The sequence below is a fragment of the Setaria italica genome, chromosome II, assembly GCF_000263155.2.
Source record: "Setaria italica strain Yugu1 chromosome II, Setaria_italica_v2.0, whole genome shotgun sequence".
Lineage (NCBI taxonomy): Eukaryota > Viridiplantae > Streptophyta > Magnoliopsida > Poales > Poaceae > Setaria > Setaria italica.
The window spans coordinates 20,689,180-20,707,642 of NC_028451.1; the positions used below are offsets into that span (position 1 = coordinate 20,689,180).

An 18,463-nucleotide genomic window follows, 5' to 3' on the forward strand; every position below is an offset into this window, starting at 1 on the left:
TTTTTAGGTTTCCTCCCATTCATTCGCCCTTCCATTTCCCCTCCACTGCGCTGCCACCCCCCCTCCCCGTGGGGAACCACCCTCCTCGATCCCCTCCCGAACCCACTGGCGGCGGCGGCGGAGGCGGAGGCGAGTGGCGACGGCGAACTTCCCCGAGACCGCACCTACTCGGTAATCAGTCCTCTCCTCACCCCCATGTTGCTTCCGATTTCCTCGAGTGACGGGGGACCCTAACCAGTCCAGATCCATCGACTGATATTTAGGCATTTCTGGGTTCTCGATTGGTTTCATGATCAGTTCATCCATCCATCTCCCTTTCCCCCAACCTAATCTGCGCGCAATCTCTGTGGCAGGATTGGATTTTGCCTCCGCGGTTCCTGATTGGTTAGTCGCCGCGGCGATGGCAGGAGGGGCGTGGTGGTCTCCATAGGGAATTCTCGATTGCGTCCGTGTCGTGATGGCTTCGGCTGCCGCTCCTGAGGTCATCGCGGAGAAGAAATGCGGCAAAACCGTCGCGGGTAACGCCGCACCATTGACTTCCCAAGGACATTCCAAAGAATCGGCTGAGAACGCCAGCAAACTGGGGCCTGCTTCGCTGAGTGAAATCACGGACGGCGATGCGCCTACATCCATTGGGGTGAGAGAAAGCAGCAAGGATATCAGCGATTCTGCTGATGGTTCTGTGAAGCTGGATGACAGTGAAGATGCTGAGAAGAGCTCGCTGCGGGGTAGCGTTAAGGATAGCTCAGTGTCAGCTAAATGCAGCGACAGGGGGAGCAGCCTGTCAAAAGCAAGCGGGAGCGCCAAGGTCAGCGACCAAGCTGCTGATATGATTGAGAGCGGCAAGAGTAGCCTCTATCGGGCCAGTGGTGGTAGTGATGTGAGCGATGAGAGCACCTGCAGCAGCATATGCAGCAGTGTCAGCAAGCCTCACAAATCGAATGACTCAAAGTGGGAAGCCATTCAGGCGGTCCGAACAAAAGAAGGCTCAGTAGGTCTAGGTCATTTCAGGCTGCTCAAGAGGCTTGGCTGTGGTGACATTGGCAGCGTGTATTTGTCAGAGCTTAGTGGCACGAAATGCTACTTTGCTATGAAAATTATGGACAAGGCATCTCTAGCAAGCCGCAAAAAGCTGCTGAGGGCACAGACTGAAAGGGAGATATTGCAGTGCCTGGACCATCCTTTTCTTCCAACATTGTATACTCACTTTGAAACGGACAAGTTCTCATGCTTGGTTATGGAGTTCTGCCCTGGAGGTGACCTGCATACCCTAAGGCAAAAGCAGCCTGGCAAGTATTTCCCCGAACAAGCTGCCAAGTAAGTGCCTTGTTTCCAATCGCTTGTTGTTTGGCAGCTATGCATGGAAATTCTTCCATTCATTCTTTTTGATAAAGCATTCATTTGGCGTATACTAAATATTGCAATGCGGTTAGTTTTGGCGACCCTTAGAGGATAACGTCTAAATTGTTTTTTTCTTACTATGTAATCATTAGTGTGGACAGGATTACATAGTAACGCCTAATTAGAGGATAACTGTCAGCATTGTACCTCACGTTGGTGCTGTGCTTATACTGTTCTCCCAATCATTTCAAAAACGTGAAAGGTAGTTATACAATCTGTTTCCTTTCATGTGCCAGTTTTTGCAATTTAGTTAGCATTATTTGTTCTGGGCTTTTACTGTTATCCTGTTAAAGTGTTGAATGATGAGTTTTTTGTTAGTGAACTGTATGGCTATCCCGAGTCTTTTATTTTTACAAGGGAAGTGCACTCATTTGTGTGGATCATCTTTCTTGTTAACAGTTACTTTTTTGAGAAGCGGTTTTGGTTGCCTCTCCCTAGTTGATGTTACCAAGGAACCGTTGAAATTGAATTTCTCCTATTGATTGTTTGCTTGTTGAAAATTGAGCACTGATGTGTATGTTTATTGGAATCAAAAGGACGAATTTACCTGACTAGATTACATATTTGTAAAAAGTGAAGGTGCAGTGGAGCAACAAAATACTGAAATCAGTAGACCTGTCAGCTTTTCATCTGTCAATGAATTGATGGTTGTATGAGACTCTTGGGTCTTGGGAGTGTACTCATGCAAGAGTTTTTTATTAGCATAGTTTGCTTAAAGGTCTTTGGACTTTCAGTTTGTTCCATGCCTGATACAATTCTAATATAACCATTTTTTTTTATCTATTTTCTGTGTTCAAATTATTTGAGTTGTCAACCAAAAGTGTTTTAAACTTTGCAAGTTTAAGGATTTGATGTGGCATATGGTTTGTCTCCTGTTGCATTTGGATAATTTGTAGCTACTCTATTCTTTTATCATTTGATATGATTGTTGCTGGAAGAAAACACATCCATTTGCACTAGTTAGGTATCCCAAAAATACATATCAGCATGAAATATTTATTCTGATAGTAGATGCGATGTAATATAATAATAAATGATGGTATTTCACTATTTTGTTTGTACAATGCTTTTTCAGTGAAATATTAAATTGTTAATTAAGTTTAGAACCCCCCCTCCCCTGGGATTTTTAACATGTAAAATTCTTCCATATATTATAAATGATTTAGGTTTACAAATATATAATAATAGAAAGTGGACCTTGTAATCTATAATTGTACGCCCTCCATTCTTGAATGCTTGATGTTGTTGAACTAACCAACATCAATTAAATAAAAACAGAGGTAGTGCCTATTTTTGTCTGGATGGAATCTTTGTTCTGGGTTTTAAATCATGTCTCATTTTTAAAAGTCTGGCATACCTTCGGATCATGAACATTAAGGCCCTGTCTTTCATGGGTACAACATAAGAAATTTCATTGGCAAACTTTTATAAGGAATAACACCAGCATCTGAGGCTCTGAGCAACAGCATATGAATAGTAGTGCCTATTTCTTGCTGCTATTTGGGGACTGCATATGTGTATTAGCTTACCTCTGCATGCCATCTGATTTTGGCATAGATATTAGCTGTACTCTCAATTTCTTTTTGTGACACTGCAGCACATGTATCAAGTTCTTTAGCAAATGTTATTTTTATTGTCCGATTCATTTTGCCCCCTCATGCTGTGCTTTGATTTTGATACTTGTGTTTCAGATGAACCGTGTGTGTGAAACCTTTGTTCTAACTTAGCTTTACTATCTCTCATCTCATGTTGATCTTTCCTTTTTCCCTTTAACTTATCAAGGTATTCATTACTAGTTCGTAGGCTCAATTGTTTCCCCTCCATTTCAGTCTATAATAAGGTGGATGTGTGTAAAGGAACTTCATTTATGTTTTCTTTCTTAAATGATGCCACTTTTGACAGTTTTTTAGTTGCTTTGATACGTCCACCAGTTTCTGATGCTATAGAATATTACTCTCGTTCTTTCTTTGTATTTAGCATGCTATGCTGCCTTGATTCTTGTATATGGACAACTGCAGGTTTAAGAACTTACATTGGCGTCGAAATGAATGCAGGTTTTATGTAGCAGAGGTTCTTCTGGCTCTGGAATACCTGCACATGCTTGGTATCATATACCGTGATTTGAAGCCAGAGAATGTTCTTGTGAGAGAAGATGGCCATATCATGCTGTCGGATTTTGATTTGTCCCTCCGATGTGCTGTGAGCCCTGCACTTCTGAGATATTCTAATCCCAGTGCTGATAACCAAAAGGGCAATCCAGCTTACTGTGTGCAGCCTGTGTGCATTGAGCCAGCCTGCATTCAGCCATCTTGTGTTACGACGACCACATGCTTCTCTCCTCGCTTTTTCTCCTCCAAGTCCAAGAAAGAGAAAAAGGAGAAGAAGGCAAAGGCAGACTTGGCAAATCAGGTCAGACCACTTCCTGAGCTTGTTGCAGAGCCGACTGATGCAAGGTCTATGTCTTTTGTTGGCACCCATGAGTACTTGGCACCTGAGATTATAAAGGGCGAGGGGCATGGAAGTGCTGTGGACTGGTGGACATTTGGGATATTCTTGTATGAACTTCTTTTTGGCAAGACTCCATTCAAAGGTTCTGGCAATAGGGCGACTTTGTTCAATGTAGTTGGACAGCCCTTAAGGTTCCCAGAATCACCAGTAGTGAGTTTCGCTGCAAGGGATCTTATTAGGGGGTTGCTCATCAAGGAACCGCAGCATCGATTAGCTTATAAGCGTGGAGCCACAGAAATAAAACAGCACCCCTTCTTCGAAGGTGTTAACTGGGCACTGATAAGGTGCGCCACACCACCAGATATCCCCAAGCCAGTCGAGATCCCTCGTTCAGTAGCCTCGTCAAGCCAGAAGGCTACATCAGCAGCTGAGAAAGGTTCAGACTATCTTGAATTGGAGTTCTTTTAGTGGAGAGTCATCTATAATCTCCCATGTGCAAGTTGTAAAGTTCATCCTTTTCCCCTTAGACTTATTTTTCTCTCTCTGGATCCTAATAACTTTATATGTAGATGCATATGGTCCCTAGTGCCGTTCTCTTTCAGTTTGGCTTGCAGTCCATTTCATTAGATGGGAGCCTCTACCCGGTGGAGTTTGTAATCTGTCATTGGTTACCTTGCACTAGGTTCTCTCAATAACATGGAAACATTTTTCGTTCGATATGTGACTGCGATTTTGCAATCTGGATGGTGTGCATGGAAGCTCATCACACCTTGTTAGTATGGTAAAATATCAGTCGTGGCAGTTGCATGCCCCTACAAAATGCTTTAGATTTTTGGCATCTGCTAGCCCTGTGTCCACTCATTGCACAAGTTCTCAGAATACTTGGCAGGTAAGGAGCTCATCATGGTGTTTGAACTTAAGGAACCTTTAGAATCCTCGGTGATAATCATACTACGTTGTCTTTTGTGATAATAATGAGCAAGTGGCATGCTGAATAATCTGAAGATTGTACTGTGTTACTCGAAAGATGTGTACAATCAGATTGATCCAGTTTTGGATCGGTTCACAGAAAATTGCTTCGGAGTTAGAACCTGGATGATGGTTCAAGATTTCTTATAAAACGTTTTGGAATAGCTACGCTTTCTTATAAGAGTGAGGTCCATTAATTAGTTAGAGAGTGGCACTTAGGCACAAACTTTGAAAGTGCATTTTTGGGTACATCAACTTTTTAAATTGTATTATTTAGGTTCATGATACTTCACATAGACATCTAATACTGCCATGGCATGCTGACTGGGCTTCTTCTCTCTTCCCACTCCATCTCGTCTTTGAACCCATGGTTCTCTGCTTGGAGCATTTCATCGAGCATGTTGTAGATGAGATGGGCTCTCTCACCTCTTCACCTCCAACGCCCGCACCAGCTCCTTCTCCATTCGCACGCCCTCCTCCCTTGCGGTGGCCTGCTCGGAGCTTCGCTCTCCGGCCCGCTACCACGTCCATGGCTGTGTTCTGCTAATATGCTTCCTTCTCATCATACGCGCATTCCATGACGAGTTGCACCATAGCAGCGAGCAGGCGAGCCTTTGCCTGACCTCATGCACTGGCGACGTCGCTATGGCCTATTGGGAATGGGGAATGATGGCGAGCCACAGTGTGCTCGTAGCCAGCGGCATTGGACATTATTTAAAAAAAATCTAGCAGCATTGGAAGGGGCGACTGGCAGGAACGGCTCCCGGCTGGCAAAATAGGTCGCACAGGAATCGGCCGCATTCAGGTGCGCGTGAGTGAAGAGACAAAGAAGAGAGAGGCAAGCACAAGGACCGCACCTATGGCCGTCGAGATTGCTTTCTTGTGCTATGAAATTCATGTTTGCCGTTTAAGATTAGGATCACATGCTCATGGCTTTGTAAGATTGTTGGATCATATATATGCTCATGACTTTGTTTAATCCAACTGCTCCCGTTTGCAACGCACCGGGTTGGAGCAGACCTGGAAGCGGCAATGCTAACCGCTGGTGCACGCCGCCGCGATAGGCGCGGTGGAGCTAGATGTCGCATGCCGCCGCGCTGTGGACTGTTGGCCGCACATATGGACACCTGCCAGTACAGCCAGTCAGCCACAACATCGGTGAGGTCATCATGAGCTGCCGCGGATTGCCGGTCGCATGCATGCCCACCAGCGAGCTGCGTACAGATGTTCACCGTGAATTTCAGCGCCGGTGTGGGGTGGTCGACCGGTGGCGTGCAGGCGCTCAAGTTGCATTGACGACATGAGTTGGGAGGTGGCAGGAGAGTGTGCATTACCTGCTCCATGGAATGTACCAGACATAGACCATGGAGAGAGAGGATGCTGGAGAAGGACGAGAGAGAGGAGATACATGTACATGTGGATGGATATGGACTTGCGGCGAACAACTTAACAAGTTTATGGATCTAAGAGTACACTTTCAGAATTCATGGATTTAAGTGACACCTCCAGTTGATGGACCTGCATTTCGCTCTTCTTATAAATTGCTTTTGAGTTACAAAATTGCTTCTATAAACAAAACACCTTTCTAAGTGATATAAAATTTTTCTAGAGCGCTGTCAAATAGGACAAGCACTCCTTTGCTACATTCTTTGGATCCGCTACTGCTTCAGAGGATGGGAGTGAATCGATGGCGAGGACTCAGATTGTAGTATAGCAAAAAAGCAATTGCAAATTTAGTGATGCGTCCGTCTACAAATATAAGGATTATCATGCGATTTAAATTAAATGCACGAACACAATGCATTTCAGGTATACACATAACTTCCCGTGCAAAATAACAACCCCACGGCGATTAATTTTCTGATACTCCCTCTATACAGGTCGTTTTGTATTTCTATATCCATACATTTTACTATGCATCTAGACATAATATATATCAAGATGCATAGCAAAATCTATGAATTAAAAAAACTAAAACGACCTATAATTTGGGACGGAGGGAGTACATCCTAAATTAATCGTGTCCCAAATTATAGTATGTTTTGACTTTTCTAGATCATAGATTTTACTATGCACCTAGATATGCGCTATATCTAAATTTATAATAAAAATCTATAAATTTAGAAATGCTAAATTAAAACGGTCTATAATTTAAGATGGAGGAAGCACCAACTGATAATATCGTTGCTTCACCAAGTAAAACCTATCCAACGGGCTTTAAGAAAAGGTGTATGCGTCATTTTCTATTGGCTTGAACTTTGTTAAAAAAAAAATCCAAGAATTCCGGAGGAAGTATTAGAGCAAATTTGCATTTTTCTTAAAAAAACTAGAAAATCAACTTCGTACTCTGCCTCAACCTGTGCTGGCTCATGGTTCCTCGAGGAGTCGGGGAAAAAGGAAAAAAATATATTTTTATCTCTTAAGTATTTTGAAAGTGTGATATTAGTTATTTATGTTTTAGTTGGTGCAAATTAATCCCTTAACTAATTATATTGACCAAAGCATTTAAATGCGGTCTTGTTAATATCTTCTTCGATGATTGGCACCTAGTTATATCTGAGTGGGCATCCAATCCAAGAGGCTCAGTGCCGAATCTATTAGTAGGTCAGCTATCGGCATTGACACACATCCTTTGGAGTGGCAAGATTCAAGTCTCTGAAGTCACCGCATAACTGCTGACTTGCCATTATTTTTAACCGCTGATTCAATATTTTGATATCCCCGGATGTTCAACTTCAAGATTACGGTGGAGATGATTTAGTGTCATCTAATGATGGTTTATGTCACATAATTATCAAAGTATCACGATGTAATGAAGAGTATTTTGGCCCGCTAAGTAGGTTTTGGTGGATTAATGATGCGAGCTTAACTGTCTAATGAACTTTCAAGTACATAAGCAGGTTTAAAAGGAATGATGGACATGGAACACTTGTGATTGACCCCTCAAAAAGGAAATGAATAGATAAAGGGCATGGCTAAATTTATTTTTGTTTGAATTTGAGTATAGAAATGCCGCACTATCAAGAGAAATGTGTAATCTTTGGTCTTTACATTGAAAAAAATGCTCAAGATGACCTAATCAACCTATGAGGAAACCTTTGTACCTGCACATCACACGGGGATACTTAGAATGGTGCTAATTTGAGAGCTCCGGATTTTTCCGGAATATTCTGGAGATTATAGAGTTTCCGAAAAGTATTCCGGAAAATTCTGGAGGTCTAGAGATTTCCGAAAATTATTCCGGAAGAATCCAGGGGTTCTGGAGTTTCCAGAAAAAGTTTCAAAAAACTCCAAAACTTAACCCCCAACGGCTAGTTTCGGGGTGAAGGGGTATAAATACCCCCTCACCCTCTCCCACAATCTTTCTCTCGACCTAAATTTGACTTGAGCTGTTCAGAAGCATTCAAAGCCCCTCTTTACTACTCTCTTGGCCTTTAGGTGAAGATTTGGTGGGGATTTAAGGAGGGATTCAAGGGAGAGCAAGGGAAAGTGCTAGTGAACTGATTTCCCATCTCTTGAGCACCTTGTTCTTCGTCAAGCCGGTGATTTCGTGTTTGTTAGTCTTGGAGCTTCAAGCTCCTAGCCGGCTAGACGTTGCCCGTGGAGCATCCAAAGTTGTGGCTGCCTATGGGAAGTTTGTATTACCCAATGATTGAGTAAGTGACTCTAGCTTGATCTTTGTGGTCGCTAGAGTGAGGAAAGTGGCTTATGTGTGAAAAGTCCATCCTTCGTGGGTCCTCAACGAAGATGTAGGCTTCAAGGTGTGAAGCTAAACTCTGGTAAACAAATCCTTTGTCTCTTGTGCCTGTTGTTCTTAAGTTTGTTCATATTCAAGAATAGAACATATTTTTAGTGTTTGTGCTCAATCTACTTTTCTAGGAAGGTTTCAGCTGTTCTATCTTGTACCAAAGGTTTAGAATATCGTGTTGCTTAACCTATATTCATTTATTTACATTTGAGGAAGTCTTACATAAGGTCGTAGTTCAAAATCTTGTATCTCCGGAGAATCCGTAGATTTCTCTAGGAATTCCGTAAGTTGCGGAATTTCCAGAACAATCTCCGGAAACTCTGGAAGTTGCTAATAAACTTGTTCGAAGTTGTGAAAAATTTTCAGGTTCGACTATTCACCCCCCCTCTAGTCGACATCCTAGATTCTTTCAATTGGTATCAGAGTTTTGGTCTCCGGACTAAAGCTTAACCGCTTGGAGTATCGAGGTGTCGACGCGGGGTAGTCAAGAGGTGCCTCAAGGAGGTGATATCACCAATCTAAATGTCACTCAACAACCCGTGCTGCCACAAGGAGCACAAACAAGTGCTCAAGGAGAAGGTGATGGTGGAGCAAGCACAAGTGCAAGGAGGCATCAAGAAAGTGAAGATTCCTCCAATGACGACTCCGACTATGATGATGCAAGATCAACCAGCTCCAGACGTCGTGGTCCATGAAGAGAGTTTTACCAAACCCTTTCAATTATGGTCGCTTAAATTTTAACACCTTATCCGGGTCTATCAACTTGGGAAATCCTCCTTATTTTGATGGGGTAAGCTATTACAAGTGGAAAAAATCGATGAGGGACTATTTGATAGTGGTCAACCCCGCACTTTGGGATGTTGTTGAAATAGGTATAACTTTTCCACGCGGAGATGCTACTCTTACACAAGAACATGGAATTGATATTCAACGCAACTATCAAGTCTTGCATCTTATCAAGAGCTCATTGTGTGCTGAAGAATTTGATAAGATTGATAGGTTGCAATCCGCCAAGGAATTATGGGACACTCTCTTCATCAACCATCAAGGAGCAAGAAGGGTTAGAGAAGGAAGGATAAGAGCATTGGAAAGTGAACTCAACCGCTTCATCATTAAGGAAAATGGACACCACAAGAGATCTAGAATAGGTTGAACAAGATCATTAACAAGATAAAATCTCTTGAAAGTGACAAGTGGAGAAGAAGAGAGGTAGTTGATAAGATTTTCTCGGCCTATATGGCTAGAGATGTTCAACTCCCTATCTTGATTAGGGAGAAGAGAGGGTTCAAGAATTTCACTCCGGTGGATGTGATTGGAAGAATTGAAGAACATCTTATCATCGTCAAGGAATCCAAGCTATCCCAAGAAATGTCCAAGATTCATGAGCAATTAGAAAAGAACAATGGGTAGCTCTCAAGGCAAGCAACAATAACAAAGAGAAGGGAGCAAGCACATCATCCAAGGCAACTATCAAGAAGGATAGTGATGATAGTGATAGTGAGAGTATGGATGAGGAAGATATAGTCTTGTTCATGAGAAGAATAAAGAAGGTGATGAAAAGGAGAGGTTTCTTTGACAAGAACAAAGATAAGAGAAAAACTAAGAGGAAGTCAAAGAGACCATGCTTTGGATAGGGCAAGTAAGGTCATTTCATTGCTAATTGCCCGGAAGTTAAGATCAAGAAAAATGACTCATCCAAGTTTGACAAGAGCAAGTACAAGAAAAATGTTGGTGAAGCTCAATTGGGTCAAGAATGGGACTCAAATGAAGAAATCTCGGACTTCGATGAAAATGTGGGTTTGGCAACAATGATTATTGAAGTGCCAACCTCTAAGTCATCTTTGTTTGAAGACCTTACCGATGATGAAGATGACTTTACTCATACTTGCTTCATGGCTAGAGGACCTAAGGTATATTCCCTTGAAAATGAAAAGAAGTGTTTCAAGATGCAAGAGAACTTGCTTAAGACTAAAATTGACACAATTCTTAGCCTTGAAAATCCCTTTACTAAAAAGAAGATGAAAGTGGAAGAATTAACTAAGGAACTATCCTTAGCTAAGGACACTAGTGCTAGTCTTAAGAATGAAAAGGTTGTGCTTCAAGAGAACCTCAAAAGTTTGGAAGCCAATCACACGACACTTGAAGCTCAACTCAACACTCTTAAGAAGAGTACATCATCCAACTCTAATGATGCATCCATATCTTATAGTGCCTCTACAAGCAATGGTTGTACAAGATGTTATAATGTTGATATAAATGCTTGTTGATAGGGGAAAACCTGTGGGTTGGCCCAATCTTCACAGTAGTAGGTACGACAAGAGATAACTTGCTGAACAATGCAGTGGGATAACTAGCTTTATATCTGACAAAGTTTGGAATGTGGCCAAGTAACGAGGAGAGAGGCACCGAATCCTTGGACTTGACTTGATCTCCACGAAGTTAAGAACACAAACTGGATAGCTTTAGACCTGGTCAAGGTTGGTTGTGACCAAGCAGCAGGGAGAGAGGCACCGAAACCTTGATGGACTTTGACTCTACCTCCGAACGACTGCAGAACCACAAACTGGGACTAATCCACACAAAACAGTGCAGCCTAACTGGAAACCATAGAGCATGAATTAGGGGGTCCCAGAGAAACCTTCACATATATACCGGTGAATCGATCTCTCACAAGTCGATGAAGAACTCGCAAGAAATTTTAGGGTAAGTCACTCAACAGCTCTTGGCTGGAAACACCATCTGATGGAGTTTTCTTAATTCATAATCGTGCTCCCTCCTAGCTAGGTGTGAAAGTTCCATAAGTTTTTACAAAAATAAAGGAATATGAAAAGGTGAAAATAGGGGTTCCCGAGAAGCCTCACATGATCTTCAGCCTCCCCAGCAGCCTTCACTTAAATGGTCATTACTCCTTAATGGAAAGTCAAAAAGACAAGCCATTTGTTAGAGGTGAAGCAAGACTTGATTATTTTTCTGTCCATGTGCATTATGCATGGTGAATCTTGACCAGTTTGTGTGTGTGTCTCTTGGAACATGGCTCTGATGTCAGGAGTCAGTGTGATGGTTCAGCTTCTGCGTGACTCGTCTCCTTCTCGGTGTAACTTGTCTCCTTTAGTCCAGCAGCAGCTCCAATATGCGTAAACCTTAGCAATACAAAAGTAGAACATTTAGGTAGTATAAAATTCTCATTTGTATGGTAATCAAATTTAGTAAGGAGAGAGTTCACCTCTTGCTGCAGTTTCCTTGCACGACTTCGTGTGATAGGTCCTTGTATTGGTGTAATTGGTGCTTGACTTGTTTCAACTGGTCCATGGTTTGGCACATTTTCTAGGATGTCCTCATCACTTGTGCTACTAACATTACCGAAATGCATGCTATGAAGAAAGAGATTGCTAGGTTATCAAACTCACTTCTCAATGAAGAAAAGACACCTCCAAAAGGGGTGAGTTTGAGAATCACACAAATGGCTTTGGGTCAAGCTACATGAAGAAGTTTGGTTTCAAGGATGGAAAGGGACTAGATAAGTATGAGCAAGGATCACTTGATCCCATTCCATTCGTGAAGAACAACCACACTATGGGCATGGGGTTAAAGAAGGTGGTACATGGTATGAAACCACTAGGTCAAGAGTTGATGGTAAGCAACTTGAGTACAACAAGCCCATCAATTTCTACAACTCCCAAGAAAGACAAGACAAGCCCCATGTCTCTCAAAACAAGCCCAAGATCACTGAACCAAAGCAAGCCAAGAAGCCCAAGCCATATGCTTCACAAAATGGTTTCTATGCCGATTATGTGTTGACTTGGGATCACAAGGGTAAAGTGATCGCTATGTATGTGGGTAACCGCACCAAGAGCATTTTTATCAAAAGGAGCGTGTGGGTGCCCAAGATTCTTATGACTAATGCTCTAGGACCCAAATTTCTTTGGATACCTAAAACACAAGCCTAATTTGTTTTGTAGGCTTACTCCGCCGGTGGAACGAAATGGGTGATTGATAGTGGATGCACAAATCATATGACCGGTGAGAAAAAGATGTTCTTCTCATGTGAAATGAAAAAAAATCCAAAGGAGAAGATAGTATTTGGTGATAATAGTGAAGGAACCATTATTGATCTAGGTAATGTTGCCGTCTCAACCGATCATTCAATTTCCAATGTTTATTTGATTGAATCTTTGGACTACAATTTTGTGAGATGGGTCACAATTGTTTGTTATCTAATCTGGGTGTGACCATCTTTAGAAGAAGTGATGACTCCGTTGCTTTTAAGGGTGAAATCAAGGGAAAACTTTATCTAATGGATTTTACCTCGGATAAAGCTCAACTTGATACATGCTTAATGGCAAAGTTTAGCTTGAGTTGGCTTTGGCATCGCTGGCTACCTCATGTTGGGATGAATAATATTAACAAGCTTCTAAAGGGGGAACATATCCTAGGACTAATAAATGTGCATTTTGAGAAAAATAGAATTTGCAGTGCATGTCAAGCCAGCAAGGAAGTTGGTGCTCCTCATCCCTCCAAGAATATTCTCACTACCACAAGACTATTTGAATTATTGCATATGGATATTTTTGGTCTCGTGGCATATGTTAGCATTGGGGGAAACAAATATGGCTTTGTCACTATTGATGATTACTCTCGGTATACATGGGTGTTCTTTTTGCATGACAAGAGCGAAGTTCAAGGAATATTCAAGAAATTTGCAACCAGAGCACAAAATTAGTTTGAAGTGAAGATCAAGAGAGTAAGAAGCGATAATGGCACCGAGTTCAAGAACACAGATATTGAAGAGTATCTTAACAAGGAAGGCATTGGTCATGAATTCTCTGTCCCATACACGTCACAACAAAATGGGATTGTGGAGAGAAAGAATAGAACTCTTATTGAAGCCGCAAGGGCAATGCTTGATGAATACAAGATCTCGGATAAATTTTGGATGGAAGCAGTCAACATGGCATGTCATGCTATCAACCATCTATATCTTCACAAGATGTTGCACAAAACCGCCTACGAACTTTTACCCAATAAAAAGCCTAACATGTCTTACTTTAGAGTTTTTGGAAGTAAGTGCTTCATTTTCAAAAAGAAGCCCAAAAGCTCTAAGTTTGCACCTAAAGTTGATGAAGGATTTTTTCTTGGTTATGCCTCAAATGCTCATGGCTATCGTGTCTTCAACAAAACTACCGTTTGTGTTGAAGTTGCGTGTGATGTGACATTTGATGAATTTAACGGCTCTCGAGTAGAGCAAGTTACTTCACATGTTGTAGATGATGAAGAACCTCCATCGCAAGCTATTGAGAAGATGGCCACAAGAGAAATCAAGCCTCAAGAGAAGAAAGATGATTGTGTCATAAGTCATGGACCTACAAATCAAGAAACCGCTGCAAGTTTTTGAAATTTTAAAGAACCTTGCGGAAATTCCGCAACTTTCAAAAACTTTGGAGAAATTTTCGGAAACTCCACAAGTTTCAGAAACTCCGGACAAACTTCTGGAAATTCCGGAAATATTGATGAAAGTGCACAACATCAAGATGAGAACGAGGATTTGATACAACATCAAGCTCCTAACCCACATCAAAGAGTTCATCAAAGTGTTCAACATGATCATCCCTTCGATAATATTTTGGGAAGTACCAAAGAAGGGTAACTAGTCATTCTAGATTAGCAAATTTTCATGAACATTACTCGTTTGTTTCCTCTTTGGAACCTCTTAAGGTAGATGAGGCGCTGGACGATCCGGATTGGGTGGTGGCCATGCAAGAAGAATTCAACAACTTCACTCGGAATGAAGTTTGGTCCTTAGTGGAATGACCCAATGAAGGAGCAAAATAGGTGACCAGAGGGGGGGGGGTGAATGGGAGCCTATTCAAAAACTCTCCATGAAATTTGATCTAAGTCTCAAAGTAACCTTCAACCCTCTCTTCTAGCTATTGTCAAGATCATGTAGTCACAGTGGACCTACTGACCTTAGGAACAATGCTAGGAAGGCTCAGAAGCAACACGGAAGCAAACACAAAAGATTTATGCAAAAACAACCTAAAACACCTTCCAGGTATCGGAACTTCCAACATCTTATCGGAACTTCCGAAGGTGGGATCGGAACTGTCTTGAAAACTCCGAGAGGGGTCCTCCGTGGTTTCGTCGGAACTTCTGACTCCATATCGGAACTTCCAGTACCTATCGAAAGTATTGAGAAACTGCTGATAGGAACTTTTGGGTTTTCAAAAATTAACTCATCGGAACTTCCGGTCCTGTGTCGGAACTTCCGACAGCTCAGAAAAAACAACCCAAAAAATTTAGGTGAACACTTCAAAATTCGATCAAATGACCTCCAAAATTCATGAAATTTTAACCATAGATCCTCAAAAACATACCAAAGCTATTCCCAAAAGATCTCCTCAAAAAAGATCAAAACTTCCCCTTTGAATTCATGATTTCGGTCAAGAACACAAGAAAGGAGTGGTTTTTGGGGAAAAGCCAAATTAATCCGAATCCGTGGAGGATTTGAGGGGGGGGGGATCACTTCAAAGATGTTCACAAGGGACCCAACAAAATATTCTCCCAACAAACCTCGAAGGATTTGGACTCAAACGCAAAGAACGCAAATCCCACGAAAAATGCTCCGAAAATACTGAAAAGGAAAAACGCTCGGGAATCAAAGATTTGGCACGAATCAAGACATCTATTAAAGCCAAATCACAAGGAAATCATCTTTACAAGATGAGGAATAGCCTCCTCCCTTCATCCACCCACTAAAGATGAAGAAATCAAGAGAAAAGGAGTAAATCACCCTCTAATCTCCCTCTCTGCTCTCTCACTAAGCACTTGGCTAGCTTCTAACCAAATGATTTAGGGTTTTTGAAAAGATATTTTGAAATGAACAGCCATCCACCCATATTTATAGTCTGGGATGGATGACCAAACTACCCCTATAACTACAACTAGGATAATTACCCACGCAGGGGAATCTTGGTCCAAGTTTTTCTGCGCTCATTAGATGGACACGCCACCTTCACGACTTTGCTTCGCCTCGACGCAAGCTTTGCGATTGTGCCACGTGCCCTCCTTTACCGGGCTCGCCCTCGGTTTTGAGGCCCAAACTGGCAAACCTGAGTGCGTGGGGTGGTTTTGAGGCCCAAACCACTCAAACCGTCCATCTCCGCTTGGCCGCCACATGACCTCCTTGATGTTGATGCGTGTTCGGTCTCCGCCAAGCCTTTGACGCCTCCAAGTCTTTCGCTCCCGGCTCCCAGGACGCCTACTTGACTCGTCTCCGTCCTGCTTGACTCGACCGATGCCATCTCTATTGTGCTACGAGGTAGGCTAAGCTAGCGCAAAATAAATTTTTTCTACCATGTAAACCAGGAAAACTGCCATATATGGATCACGGGATTACCACTTGACGCACTGGTGCGGAAGATGTCGAATCGCGTCGGGGTAGCGAAGTCGATCAACATAGTCGAACACGTAGTCGATCACGTCAATGTCGAGCAGCTCCTCAGCAACTCATCCACGTGTAGCAAGGTCGTCCTCGTACCGCGGCTCGTCGTCGGCTCGTTGTGGCTCGTCGGCGGCTCGTCGTGGCTCGTCCAAGTGCTGCAGGTGCAGCACCTCCAAGGTATCCACACGTGCAGGGAGGAAGCGTCGCAAGCCGGACTGCTAGGTCCGCGAGTTGCAACAGGGCGAGGGCGTGGGAGGCGTGGTAGATGTGTTTCGGCCAAAAGGGATGAAACCCTAGGGCACCCCACCCCTCTATTTATAGAGGTTCCTGACGGGCCTCTGGGTTCGAGGCCCATTAGTACTTCTAAACCTGATCCAACTCGGATCATATCCGAATTGAGCTTCCAGCCCCTTAAGTGTGTGACCCTATGGGTTCGGATACGTATAGACATGGCCTGAGTACTACTCAGCCCAATAGTCGGTAGCGGCCTCTAACAAGACGTGCCACTCCTATACGCACACGAAGATCATATCAGACGAACCGTCACAACATCATGTACATGCTATTCCCTTTGCCTCACGATATTTGGTCTAGCTTCAAGCCGACCGCTCTTTCTCGATCCTGTGATTCGGAATCCCTTTGTAGGTTAACTCTTATTCGTACATAGCATGACCATGCATTTCCGGATCCGGTCACTCGAGGGGCCCAGAGATATCACTCTCAATCAGAGAGGGGCAAATCCCATCTTGATTGACCATGCCTCACAGCATGCTTCATGACAAACCCGAGAGCTACCTTTTTAACTACCCTGTTACGGTGTAGCGTTTGATAGCCCCTAAGTAAGTCGATCCACATCTTGAATACATGCGACAATCTGAGGTCTAAGGACAAAGCGTACATGTTGTGTAAAGAGATAACTACTTCTCGCGTTGGGTCAGTCCTAGCACATGTCTCTACATATGCCTACATTATTAGTTTGACATCTCCATGTCCATGACTTGTGAAATATAGTCATCAACTAATACATGTACTAGTCTAATATTCATGTGTGTCCACACATGAACTCCGACTAGGGACAACTTTTAGAATAACCATACAAGTAAAGAGTTCCACATACAATTCACATAATTGCAGATCAATTCAAGTAGCCTTTAATGGATATTCAATGAACACAATATACAAATCATGGATACAATCAGATATCATCATCTCTATGATTGCCTCTAGGGCATACCTCCAACAGTCTCCATCCCATCATGTTCTCTTGCTCTTCCATGCACCATATGTGCCACCCATGACTCCGCCCGGACTCCTCGGGTCCATCGGTCCAAGCCTACTCACGTTCATCCTTCACCACCCTTGGTCCATTAGCATGAACCTTTCAGTTGACCTTCACCGCACGCTGTCGACCGTCACACCGCATCCTACATTTGCACATCAAAAGCCAAGAGCAACATCATTTCAACATAACGTTGTCAATCACTCATCATCCAAGAGTGATCACCATTGGTCCTCACCCAAGCAAAATGTCATTGGAACAAAATGGGTGTTTCGCAACAAGCAAGATGAGAATGGCGTGGTGACAAGAAACAAGGTAAGGTTGGTTGCTCAAGGGTTCACTCAAATTGAGGGATTGGATTTTGGAGAAACATTTGAACCGGTGGCAAGACTTGAAGCTATCTGAATATTACTAGCAATTGCCGCTCATCATGTCGGCCATACACCTATGGGCCTACTGGGAGACTTAGACAGTCCTAGAATACTAGGCTGTACACCAAGACGTATCAGGCACGAAGACTACGGTGCAGGACGTGTGGTCTACATGGCAGGCAAGGACTAGCCAAGAATTAGGAAACTACTCATAACAATTAGAGTAGGAGTCTCTGGTCGAATCCGACTAGTACTCTTGTACAACAACCGACCTGTAACCCTGCCCCTGGTAATATAATGCGAGTCAGGGATCCCCTCCAAACATAAGCAAAATAGGGTATTACGCAACATAAACGGCCCGAACCTATCTAAATTGTATGTTCAAGTTCACCTTCAAGTTCGTGGTCTTCGGCGAGCCCCACGCACAAAACACTACCTTGGGTATCCCCTCGGTAGGTTGCCGGGTCTAAACACCGACAGCTAGCACGCTAGGTAGGGGCTCTCGTCGAAAATCCACTGGTGAACTCATTGGCTCCAGTCATCATCAAGCCCACCATCGCGTTTGAGGAAGGCGCAATGTTTGTCTTCGGCTCCTAGGTTTGCGTCGCGGACGGCACTGGAAACTTCCACCGCTACATCCTTCCAAGCCCCAAGGAGAAGCACTACGACATGAACCTCCATCGCCAAGCTTTGGGGGACTTCGTTGAAAAATTCAACAAAATTTTTGACCTCTTCCGAGGTCCCAGTGGCAAATCCAAGTACTACTCAATTTCTCCCACCAGTTGGACTGGTTCCCACGAGCTGGCGCT

At 43.1% G+C, this 18,463-nt stretch overlaps 1 protein-coding gene across 1 annotated transcript; it reads left to right on the forward strand.

Moving 5' to 3' along the window:
• Positions 1–4,568, forward strand: LOC101763042 (serine/threonine-protein kinase D6PK). Its single transcript, XM_004956305.3, has 3 exons — positions 1–171; positions 354–1,317; positions 3,456–4,568. Exons 2-3 carry the CDS (start codon positions 458–460, stop codon positions 4,315–4,317), a joined length of 1,722 nt encoding a protein of 573 aa, XP_004956362.1. The 5' UTR covers positions 1–171; positions 354–457; the 3' UTR covers positions 4,318–4,568.
• The last annotated feature ends 13,895 nt before the right edge of the window (positions 4,569–18,463 follow it).

Bases quoted from the DNA above. Each gene is read 5' to 3' on its own strand.
- LOC101763042 (XM_004956305.3), top strand. From the start codon at position 458: ATGGCTTCGGCTGCCGCTCCTGAGGTCATCGCGGAGAAGAAATGCGGC. The intron at 1,318-3,455 runs GTAAGTGCCTTG...AAATGAATGCAG, and splicing joins TTCCCCGAACAAGCTGCCAA to GTTTTATGTAGCAGAGGTTC.